Genomic DNA, 12,342 nt, shown 5'->3' with positions numbered 1-12,342 from the left:
TGATATGCTCTGAAAAATAACTGGAAATTCAGAATGAAACAAAGAAACAAACCAACCAACAACAACAGAAAGAAAGAGAAATTAACAAGAATAAAGTCCCTTAGGCATCTGCCCAAGAACTAACACAACACAATCAGGAATTCAGAACATTTATTGCAAGAGCTGTATAACTAAATAACGTTGAACTGGCAAAGCAGTAACAAGGATAACTGGTTAGATATTTATTCTGTCAAAGTCATCAAACACCCCTCACAAACTGACATAAGTACTGCAATAAGCAATGCACCTCTAACCCATTTTTATGCCTTTTATACTGTCAAGGGAAAAAAAAAAAAAAAAAGTAAAAACCCCTGCTATATACAAAAGAATAAAGAAGAAAAGAAAAAAAAAAAAAAGTGGTTTTGGTAAGAATAAAATCACCTTCAGATTAGCTAGATTTATTACTCTAAGACTGATGTTTCACTGTGGCATAAGTAACTTGGTTTTGTCTGTAAGGACTTTTTTTTTCTTTTTTTTTTTTTTGCATGCTATTTATTTGTGTAAATCATCTGTCATGCCTTAACAAAAACCATCTAAAAATGTTTGGATTTGGATTTGCTTTGCGTGCAACTCAGATCTTATTAACATTAGGAGTCACTCTGCTGGTTTGACTGAGGTGACAAGATACTGGTACCTGCCAGGCATTGACCAACTATGATAACAAACAGTTAAACAGCAATAATTAGAGATTTAACCCTTTAGTTCCCCCAACTAGCCTACCAGGAGAATGCTCTGTTACATCATGAAGGCACAACACATTAAATATTCTGTGGCTATGGTCTAAAAACACTTGTGTTACTACAACATTAACGCAGATGAAGATCAACACAAATGCTGCTGTTTCAGCAATACAAACTGTCTTAGGTATAGACACACACCTGCCCAATTGGAAAAACATGATTATTGTATTTTGCTCCTGTAGAATTTCCTCCATTTATTCCAGCTGAGATCAATGTCAGCTGCCACTCATTAAATGACAGACTGCAGCTAATTTGATCAAAGATTCCAAACAAAGACCTTTCTCTCTCACCCACCACTACAAATTTAAGTATTCTTCTTTTGTTTTGCAGTTTCCCTGTTTTATGAAACATAATGGAATTTAAAAAAAAAAAAAAAAAGCTAAATTTTTAAGCCCTTACACAAGTCCTTTAACTTCTTAATATTAAAAAAAAAAAAAAAGAATAAGAAGAAATTCTACCTGAATGCTGGCATCATTTTAGCTATTACATAGAAAGAAAAATCTTTTTTTTTTTCCTTTCTACAACCAACCTTCCCTCCCACCCCACCAGTCCTTTTTTCCCTTTTAACACAAGTGTTTTGAGTTCCTTGGAACATTGTGTGTCAGACAGACTACTAACACAGAAACACCATCACTGAAAATAAAAGCAAAACAACAGCAAGCAAATGAAAGAAAGTAAAAAGCAACTGTGAAACACTGAAATAGGCTACAGTATCTTTTCAAGTGAACGTTATAAGTACACAAAAATTGTAAGTAATAATTGTTTCTATTTACAAGTATTTGAACACTGATCAATTTATAAGTGTCCACTAACATTGTTAATAGCACAACAGGTTTCATGTTTACAGTTTCAGTTGTTTTGTTTGCAATATGATCTCAAGTATAATGGTCCCAGCATAGATCAATGACAACAAAAGCACAATTTTCTAACTGGATATGCTATTCAATCATTGCAATCCACTGAACTTTCTCACTCTCTCACTCTCCAAATGCATCTTCTGTTGTTCATAGCAGCAGTCCAGGGTCAAAAAAGAAACAAACAAAATAAGGATATTTGCAAACTGGAGAGATCTCTGCAGATTTTCATCATGTCTATTTAACAAACCACACAACTAGTAGAAACACTCTTTCATGTTGCAGGACATCATACCTTCCACGGTGCTAACATAAAGATATGCATATCTCTGCTAGGTGAAGCATAGCTCTAGAGGTCTACCCAGTACATAAAGCTCTGACACACACACAGTATTAGCAAGTCTAAGTAGGCTAAAGTCATTGGTCCAAAGTAACCATTTCTTATAGCTGGTGCTCCTTTGGACTCTCAACAGCTCCTGAGGCCTGTTTATAAGACTTCAAGTTGGCCAAAGGAATGTCAGTCATGTGGTTGCCAGTGTTGAAATGGCCCTCACTGGAACCATACTGCTTTCGGTCACTGAACTGGTTTCTGTTGCTATCTTCTTTCCAGGTCCTGGTCAATGTGTGTCCATTAACTAGTTTGTCCTTCTTAACCCATTCTTTCTGAGGTGCAAAGGTGGAGAGAGGAGACTTTGGCTGTTGGTATGGGCCCAAGCTGGGAGGCATCCAACAGTTGTCTGAGTGACCCAAAACCAGGCATTCTTGAGTACACATCTCTGTAGCTTCAGCTAATCCTCGTGGCCCAAGAGGCCCATCTGTAGAAGAAAAACAAACAAACAAACAAACAAAAAAAAAAAAAAAAAAGGAAAGAAGAAAGAGGGAGAAAGGAAAAAAAAAAAAAGACATAATATTAGACTGTGATATTTGTAATTAAATTTATACATATACCTTATGAGAAAATTAACAATGATTTTGCAACAAAATATTGTGCTGGTAAATCTTACATACAGCAGTTGCTTTGTAGGACATATACTCTCTCTATATGCTACCTACATAGTTTCCGAAAGTGGAAATACAGTTCGCTTAGCCCTAAGTTATAAACCTCAGATCCTACTATGAATAAACTTAACTCCCTTTTTCAGTCCCTCTAAGAAAATAGAACTAGGTAGGTAAAAATATCAGAGGAAGTAAACATATCTTTGCAGACTCTGAGTGAGAATTAACACTGCTTGTAAAATCCTACAGTTTGGATGTATTCTCTTCTGCTTTCAACTCACTTTGCTGTTGGGGATCCTTGCTGAACTAACAGCCCACCACAGACTGAGAAACATCTATACTATCCAAAAATGGGCTTGACCAAAGGAATGCTCTGTATGTGGGATTATTCTAATGTCTACTATTTTACAAACTTGGGTTTGTACATAGTTCTAGACATCTACCCAGTGGATAAAACTCTGATGCACACTCCCAACAAGTAAGTGAGAAGTTAAACTTTGCTGGATTTAATATGAAACTATGAAACACTTCTAAACGTTGCAGAGAATAGAATCTGTATTTTTTCTGACCATTAAACACATCTCAGCTGCTATGCAACCATAAAAATCAAGGGGTAAATAAAAAGAAAAGGCTTATGTAAATCTTGCACTTGATAAAGAACTGGTTTCATAATTCTTTGTAAATCAGGAATATGAGACCATAGAAGACAGAAATTAAGTCTGCTGAAGTACCATGCACATTAAATATCCACATCATTTTTCCCATGCTACTGAGGACATAGCTGGCCAGCTGTAGGCATCTTGCAATCAAGCAGACAGGTAGCTCATCTTCAGTAGCACTAAATTCCTCTCAGTCTTACTGTATTTCTAAATGGCTGAATTTGCTCATCTGATCAGTCTGGATGTATGAGGAAGGGCAAACCAGGAAAAAGCAGAGAAATCACTTTGTGTGTCTTTGTTAGATATTTCTCAATATCTGAGATATGTTTTTGTCATGATTCTTTGCTAACTGTATTGTAATTTTGAGCAAGAATTTTGAGATGCCTTTTCTTGACCATAGTAAATCAACTGGTTAGTGTTATAGGCATTTGAAGAGTTAAGGAGACGTATTTCCTTGATTAAACAGCCCAGTGGCAGGATGGAAAATATAGATTGATTTTTGAGAAAGAGTATTAGCAGCTAAGCATGAATAGTGAAGTTATAAAGCATTTTAAAAAGCAGTACTAATCAGAAGAAAAATGTCAGTGGTGTACCAGAAAAAAAGGTGTAACTTTATAATAATATAATTGAGACTCAAAATTATAAGTGAGGACACTAACAAAGATTCCTGTGTTACAATGCCAAAGAATACTTCATTCTCTTATACTCCATGCATATACAATAAATTACCCTTAGTAACAGATCTTTTTCTGAATACTGAATTTATCCCTATTAATTTTATAGAAATTGCTATTCTTTCCCAGGCTGGTTGTCTGGGTTTTTTTGTTTGTTTGTTTTTTTGTTTGTTTGGGGTTTTTGTTTGTTTGGTTTTTTAACCAGCACATACAGCAGTAAATTCTACAGATTATCAACCCACTGTTTTTACACCTACATATAGAAAATGCAGTCAGGTGTATTTCTACAAGTTACAATGTAATTACTTAATCTTCTTATCTTTGAGTAGCTCCTTTTTCTGAATATTTGAAGAATATAGAGTAAGCTGTTGATGTGGCAATATAATAAAGCATAATACAAGTTGCTTCTGCATTCCATGTATAAGAAACTGACAACTAACTGAACAAATGAAAAATGTACAGAATCTATGCTACTTTACATTTAGATCAATAGAAGATGAAATTAGGACAGAATCATTTTGGAAAAAAAAAAAAAAAAAAGGCAGCAACTGTAAAGTAGGAGATTTGCAAAGGTTTCAGTGGGAACCAAGATCCTTGATTCTAAAATGAGAACTGTAATAATTCCCTAGAAGAGAGAGATTCTTTCTTTCTATAAGGATCTTCTCTGAATCGTCTATTATGAAGTTATAATAGAACTGAGGCAGGTAACTAGTACCAAAAAAAAAAAAAAAAGCAATAATAAGCAAAGGAGGTACTCATGGTATATTTGTAGTAATTCCAAAACTTACTGTGTAGGTTAAAAGATTATTTTGTTGTAGTTATTGTTGACAACAGAGATTTAATTAAGTTTTTTCCCATTTTCAGAGGAAAAAAGTGAGAAGAGGCAGAAATATTTTCATCTGGCTTACTCTCACAGTACAATACTATCTTGCTGACCAAGGATGAAAGGTTTGGCAGGTATTAAAATTTTCAAAACACAAAGAAATCTTTTCACCACAGAATGACATATTTCAAGAAAAACAATGCATGCACTCTGTGCTTCCAATTTACAGTGGAAGAAAAGGTTAACAGGACAGCCTTCAGTCCTATAGTTCTGAAGGGGATAAGTTACTTTTTCTGTTCTGTTAAATAAATTTCAAGAGATAACCCATTTATTTCCATTTAAAATTTAAATGAGTAATAATCTGGTTTTCCTTAATATGCATGTGACCCTATAAGCTACGTGTCAAACTCCTTGGAAAACTTACTTCATGTGTTTTGCTTTCTTCAGTAACAGCTTAGGCAGTTAATGCTGTTAAACTCAGAATGTATTTTAAATGTACTTTCTGTTAGACATATTTAAGTTGATAAACTTTCTGGAGAGCACTGGAACATTTAGATATCTGTTACTGTGAGCAGAAAACAGGAATGGGGTAACAATGCTGAGATGACTCCCTGTTCAGGAGGAGCAGCTCCTTGATATCTTTTTAGTTTAAAAAAAACACCACTGTCTCACCTAGACTTCAAAAATTAATTACTGTGTGCAAGTCCTCCCCCAGTCAAAATTCTCTGTGCAGATATTTCAAAGGCAAGACCATGGCAGTCTTTGTAGTGGGCCAATTACAATTTTTGCGTGGATGTAGGTCACATCAAGTGACAGGTGTAGAGAGAGTGAGGAATTCTTTTAGGAGAGGAATAAGAATCCCAGGGGAACATGTGCAGGACACTTCTTTTAACTGTATAACTGTTCAAAGAGCTGTGAGGTTTGGTGTAGGACTGCACACACCTCTACGTACATCTGTTAGTAAAAATCTATGAAAAAAATGCATGACCAGAATTGAGAAGAGGTTCAGACCCCTATTTAGAATCAGAATCACAGAATCATCTAGGTTGGAAAAGACCCTGAAGATCATCTAGTCCAACCATTAACCTAACACTGACAGTTCCCAACTACAGCATATCCCTCAGCACTATGTCAACCCGACTCTTAAACACCTCCAGGGATGGGGACTCCAACTCTGTCCTAGGCAGCCCATTCCAACGCCCGTAAAGAAATGTTTCCTAATAACCAGTCTAAACCTTTCCTGGTGCAACTTAAAGCCATTCCCTCTTTCTCGTCCTATCGCTTGTTACTTGGTTAAAGAGGCTCATCCCCATCCCTCTGCAACCTCCTTTCAGGTAGCTGTAGAGGGCGATGAGGTCTCCCCTCAGCCTCCTCTTCTCCAGACTAAACACCCCAGGTTCCCTCAGCTGCTCCTCGTACCACCTGTGCTCCAGACCCTGCACCAGCTTCGTTGCCCTTCTCTGGACACGCTCGAGTCATTCAATGTCCTTTTTGTAGTGAGGGGCCCAAAACTGAACACAGGAATCGAGGGGCGGCCTCACCAGTGCCGAGGACAGGGGTAAGATCCCTTCCCTGTCCCTGCTGGCCACGCTATTGCTGACACAAGCCAGGATGCCATTGGCCTTCTTGGCCCCCTGGGCACACTGCTGGCTCCTGTTCAGCCGGCTGTCAGTCAACACCCCCAGGTCCCTCTCTGATTGGCAGCTCTCCAGCCACTCCTCCCCAAGCCCATAGCGCTGCTGGGGGCTGTTGTGGCCCAAGGGCAGCCCCCGGCATTTGTCCTTCTGGAAACTCCTCCAGTTGGCCTCAGCCCATGGCTCCAGCCTGTCCAGATCTCTCTGCAGACCCTCCCTACCCTCGAGCAGATCAACACTCCCACCCAACTTGGGGTCATCTGCAAACTGACTGACGGTGCACTCGATCCCCTCGTCTAGATCATCAATAAAGATGTTAAACAGGAGTGGCCCCAACACCGAGCCCTGGGGGACACCACTCGTGACCAGCCGCCAACTGGATTTAACTCCGTTCACCACAACTCTTTGGGCCCGACCATCCAGACAGTTTTTTACCCAGCAAAGCGTCTGCCCATCCAAGTCACGAGCAGCCAGTTTCTCCAGGAGAATGCTGTGGGAAACGGTGTCAAAGGCCTTACTGAAGTCAAGGTAAACAACATCCACAGCCTTTCCCTCATCCAATAAGCAGGTCTCCCTGTCTTAGAAGGAGATCAGGTTTGTCAGGCAGGACCTGCCTTTCATAAACCCATGCTGACTGGGCCTGATCATCTGGTTGTCCCACATGTGTTGTGTGATGGCACTCAGGATGAGCTGCTCCATCAGCTTCCCAGGCACCGAAGTCAAGCTGACAGGCCTGTTATTTCCCAGATCATCCTTCCGACTCTTCTCATATATGGGCATCACTCTGGCCAATTTCCAATCTGTCAGGACCTCCCCGTTCATCCAGGACTGCTGGTAAATGATGGAAAACGGCTTGGCGAGCACCCCAGCCAGCTCCTTCAGCACCCTCGGGTGTATCCCATCCGGTCCCATAGACTTGTGTGTGTCTGTGTGATGCAGCAGGTCACTGACTGTCTCCTCCTGGAATGAGGGGAGTTGTTCTCTCAGTCTCTGTCTTCTGGCTGAGGAGGCTGGATTCCCTCAATACAACTGGTCTTGTTATTAAAGACAGAGGCAAGGAAGGCATTAAGCAGCTCAGTCTTTCTGTCATTACTCGTTACCATGTTTCCTCCTGAGTCTAAGAGGGGGTGGAGACTGTCCCTGGTCTTTCTTTTGCTGCTCACATACTTATATTTCTTGTTATCTTTGACAGTTGAAGCCAGATTAATTCCTAGCTGAGCTTTAGACCTCCTGATTTCCACCCTGCATAGCCTCACAGCATCTTTGTAATCATTGTGAGTCACTAGCCCTTTCTTCTAAAAGGCTGTAAACTCTCCTTTTCTCCCTGAGTTGCAGCCAAAGCTCCCTGTTCAGCCAGGGTGGCCTTCTCTGACGCCAGCTTCTCTTACAGCACCTGGGGACAGCCTGCTCCTGTGCCATTTAGACTTTCTTCTTACAGAGTGTTCAGCCTTTCTGGACCCCTTTACCCTTCAGGATCGTCTCCCAAGGGATCCTGTCTAGCAGTTGCTTAAACAAGACAAAGTCAGCCTTTTGGAAGTCCAGGATGGCAGTTCTGCTGCCGCCTCTCCTGGTTTTTCTATGAATAGAGAACTCTATTATTCCATGATCGCTGTGCCCTGGTCGCCCTCCAACCACCACATCATCCACCAGTCCTTCTCCGTTCACAAAGAGGAGATCCAGCAGGGCACCTCCTCTGGTCGGTTCACTCACCAGCTGTGTGAGGAAGTTGTCTCCCACACATTCCAGGAATCTCCAGGACTCAGCCTGCTCTGCTGTACTGTATTCCTGGGTAAAGTCTCCCACAAGAACAAGAGCAAGTGAATTTAAGATTTCTCCTAAGTGCCTATTGAGTATTTCATACACCTTTCTGTCCTGGTTGGGTGGCCCATTATAGACTCTAACTATGACACCATATTCAAGTGAGTATGCATATTTTCCAGTACTCTGACTCATGCTTTCCAATCTGAAAAATTCAGGGAATATTTACTTGCCTTACTAAAATATTGTGAGGTTTAAATTTACAAAATGCCTTACCAGACTTCACCTAATATATAATTAACAATTATTATTTTAATCACTTTTGGTTTAAACCATCACAAGAGAAAAAGAAATCCACAAAGGTGGTTTTTTTTTTTTTAAATTCAGATTGTTAAAATAATATATTTTCTATTGAGCTACTACAAGGAATGATCATGCTCACTGAGGACAAAGGCAGCTTCATTCATGTGTGTGGTAATTGTCACCCTGATGTCCAGTTAAGAATCTTAGATACAAGCTAATATTTTTGTAAATTTTATTGCTAATAATGGTGATGATCATGATTTCAGGGACTCTATAAATGCCCTACATTTATAGACACAGGGGAAAGATGAAAAATGGTTCAGGAAAAAAGGATCTCACCAAAAAAAAAAAAAAAAAAAAAAAAGACAACTTTTCAACAATATGTTTTTTTCAGCTTCTGTTTTGTGTAATTATGTTCTCAAGTATAGACAGTATATTCTTTTCTAAGACTCCTTATTATTCAGGTTGTTATTCAGTAGCATAAAGTGAAATGATCATGAGCAGTATGATGTGAGAGAGATCTTTTGGGGGTAGCTTTCACTGAAGAGTTGGCTGCTTTGTATTGAGAAAGCATAATGTTGCCTTAATGGTAATTATCTTTCTCCTCCACCACTGCTGAACAATAGCTTTCACCCAATTTTCTAAAGTTGTTTCATTACCACATACAATGACACCACTTAAAAACCTGTTCCTGCTGCTTTAATTTTATAATTGCATTAATTTGTTTCCTTTCTCTTCACAAAAATGTCACTGAAATTTCTGTATCAAGTTTTTCCACACTGAAGTACTTTATTGATATGTGAGGGATTTTTTTCAAAGTATTTGTTCTCTGAACAATCCGTAATACATGAGGCTGGTTATCAGTCTTGGCTGCTTGAATATATAATGACACAAGTGCTGATAAAACTGTACAAGCCATCTGTCTCTGGAGTTAAATGTTTTGAAAGCAAACACAAAAGTGCATAACAAACACTCCCTTAAATTGTCTTTGTAAATATTTATATCAGATCTTACCCAAAAATGCTTTTTTGTTGTTATTTTATTCTGTTAATAGCTGTCAAGCAGATGCGTGACTTGCATACTCAAAAGCAGATAGGTGTAAGAATGAAAATAATGTATGCCACTCAAGAGCTGGTCATACCCTAACACTGAAATTTCTATGTGGTCTTTTATCTCCTTTTATTATACCCAGAAGCTAAATTGCTACTTCATTGATTAACTTACTGCTGCAATTAGCAACTATCTTCTGGTGTGTTGACCAGCTGCTTTTCAACCTGCTTCTTTAAAATTTTCTTGCTTAAAGCCAGAAAATTAATTCTTCAATTCTGAAAGAATCAAGACCACAAGATAAGTTCCACTCAGTGAGACTTCTGGGTTTCAAAAAAATGAATGGGTATTCTTTGCCTTCAGGCACAAACATTAAGTATAGCAGATCTGAACATGGCCACAGTTGTGCTTCAAACAATCATATTTAACTTTTCATATTGCATTTTAAAAAGAACAAATAAAAGAAAACAACAATAATATTTTCAGCTCTATTTAACCTCAAATACAGAAAGCTTTTTTAAGCTTTCATGGGCTCCTTTACTAAATGACCTTTTCTGAGACCACATGTTTTTAAAGACTTCCCCTCATATATTGGAATTGAAATGACATTATTATATTTCAAAGAGGTTTTGCAACTACTGTATATATTAAATATAAAAACTGAAAAATAGTTTATAATGAAAAAGATTCTTTGACTTTTTTTCTCTTAAATATCAGCCAAATAAATTAAAGACTGTTCTTTATTTCTAGACTGTTAAAAAAAAAAAAAATAAAATCCAAGACCACAAAGTCAGATACATGCTATGCTGGGTGTGTTTTCTTGGTATTATTAATTAACAGCAAGATTCAGTGACTACTAAAAATAAAATTTTAGTGGCTTATTCCATGGTTATTCCACCTGGCACAGTCAGTGCTGATAAAATCACATTCTGTCCCCAAATCACCTTGTTCCAAGGTCCCTGGATTCCAATCATTGCTGCTGCCAGTTTTGGTAGACTTATCACCACCACCTTGTACCCTGCTGCTTCTCTCTCCTCTTCCTGCAGTTGCACCCTCTGTACTCAGGTACAGATATAGAAACCCCTGCTAGTTGCTCTTCCCTGTCTTGGCCCAAGCTTCTTTTTCATCACTACTAAACTAAATAATACTGTAAGGTTAGCTTATATCTGCATTACTTAGCAGGGAGAAGGTGACAGAATCCTTAATTAACACAATAACAGGAGGGACGGGAAGTAGGGGGGTAAAGGTGTGTGGGAGGTACTGCCCAGAAAACATAAATGCAGCAACTGAATTATTTTCTGAAAAGACGGGAAAACCTGGTAGAATAACATTTACTGCACGATTCTGTGAAGTACCTAAGTGATCCAGATGTGTTCCACAGAAATGTAGGTGTCTAAGATCCAAACTATAATTTCAAAATTTAAAAAATCATGTGTGACTTCTTTGAGTCCATGGGCAGGTCAATTTTGAAATGCATCTTCTGATGACTAAGATTGCTTCATGTCTGAATCTTTTCAGAGTTAAGAAAGTAAGTGCCGTGCTCTCTTCATATCTTGAATATATAAATGTGTTTGGCATTTTGAGAGTATAACTAACATATGCCAACAGGTTGTAACTTTGAACAAAAGAGCAGTGCCATACGCTGTTTTATTCCCCCCCTCAGGTTGATACCCATAGGCAGATTACAGAAAAGGCACCTTCCTTTTGTTTCAAATATTATGCAGAGGACACTTTTGGTTAGAACATTTCTGGGGGGCTCAGCTCCAGTTCCCTTTCCTTCCTGACAGATTCGAGTCCCTCTCTCCTAGATAAGTACGCTAATCAACATTGATCTTGGTAAGAAGAGCTTTTCTGAAAAATGAGAATCAGTTCTGTAATGTTACAGAGAAGGGGACTTCTTACACAACTAGAGAATGCTGAAATTACTAATCTACTGTGGAAAAGGTAGCTGTTAACACCATGATCACTTACAGAGAGTATTCTGTATTTCTTGTCTCAAGTTCCTTTCACTTCTAGCTCCTCCACTACAAAAGCTACAATGAAAGGAATTCTTACATAGGTTGTTATATTTCCTTTTTTTCTGGTAGCTTCCCTAAAAATTTAATGCCGTTATGATTTACAAATTACACCTCCATCAGTAATGGCTCTGTTGTCAATATATTATTTTTACCTGGACTAGCTGTGCCTATTTCCAATTACTTTTTCTGCATTGACATACATGTATATAAACCTCTATGCATTTCCATGTGTGCATGTTCAGGAAGTAGTCATGTGCCACAGAGTCCACACCTTGCATTTTCCAAGGGCAAGACACATTCTCAGAGTTGACACCTTCCAAGAAATTGAATTAATTCTACAATGCTTTTGAGAATAAAGACTTGTTTCCTACACCTGCTTAACTACACATCCCTTGGAAGGAATTTTGTGGCCTGTTTTCTGCAGATAGGAACAAATAGGTTACTTTATCTCCTATCCAGCTAGATGCAGAACAGGTGCGACAAGACTAAGTTTGCATGTGGCTATGCCCAAGCAAATACAATGGAAGAAAGCATATAAGGAATTTCAGCAGAGTTTAGTAGTTTAGAGTTGTTAATAATCCCATGAAGTCTTTCAAACCAGCTCATGTGGAAACTGAAATTTCAGTCTATAGGCAGGCCATACTTACATCTCTCTGCCCCTGACATCTAAACACACACTTGAAATTAGTTCAGCTATATATTATTTAATTTCTGGTTTCGTTCTGGGGTTTTTCAAACAAATTATTTTATAGTGAATTTGTTTGGGACTTAACTTTTAGTGAAATCTCAGATTAAGA

General features: G+C 38.4%; 1 protein-coding gene across 4 annotated transcripts in view; it reads right to left on the bottom strand.

The window, feature by feature from the left end:
* Nucleotides 1–543: 543 nt before the first annotated feature.
* Nucleotides 544–12,342, bottom strand: part of PCDH9 (protocadherin 9) — a 710,780-nt gene continuing 698,981 nt past the window's right edge. For 3 of the 4 annotated variants that reach the window (XM_074931165.1, XM_074931157.1, XM_074931172.1), the window contains one exon: nucleotides 544–2,448. In XM_074931165.1, coding sequence (XP_074787266.1) covers nucleotides 2,075–2,448 — 374 coding nt within the window. In that variant the 3' untranslated portion in view covers nucleotides 544–2,074. The remainder of the gene's footprint in view (nucleotides 2,449–12,342) is intronic. The other variant, XR_012635475.1, reaches the window with a different exon arrangement.

Source organism: Athene noctua, chromosome 1 (assembly GCF_965140245.1).
Source record: "Athene noctua chromosome 1, bAthNoc1.hap1.1, whole genome shotgun sequence".
Taxonomy (NCBI): domain Eukaryota; kingdom Metazoa; phylum Chordata; class Aves; order Strigiformes; family Strigidae; genus Athene; species Athene noctua.
Note: the sequence above shows the minus strand (reverse complement) of the source record. Positions and strands in the feature narration are given on the sequence as shown.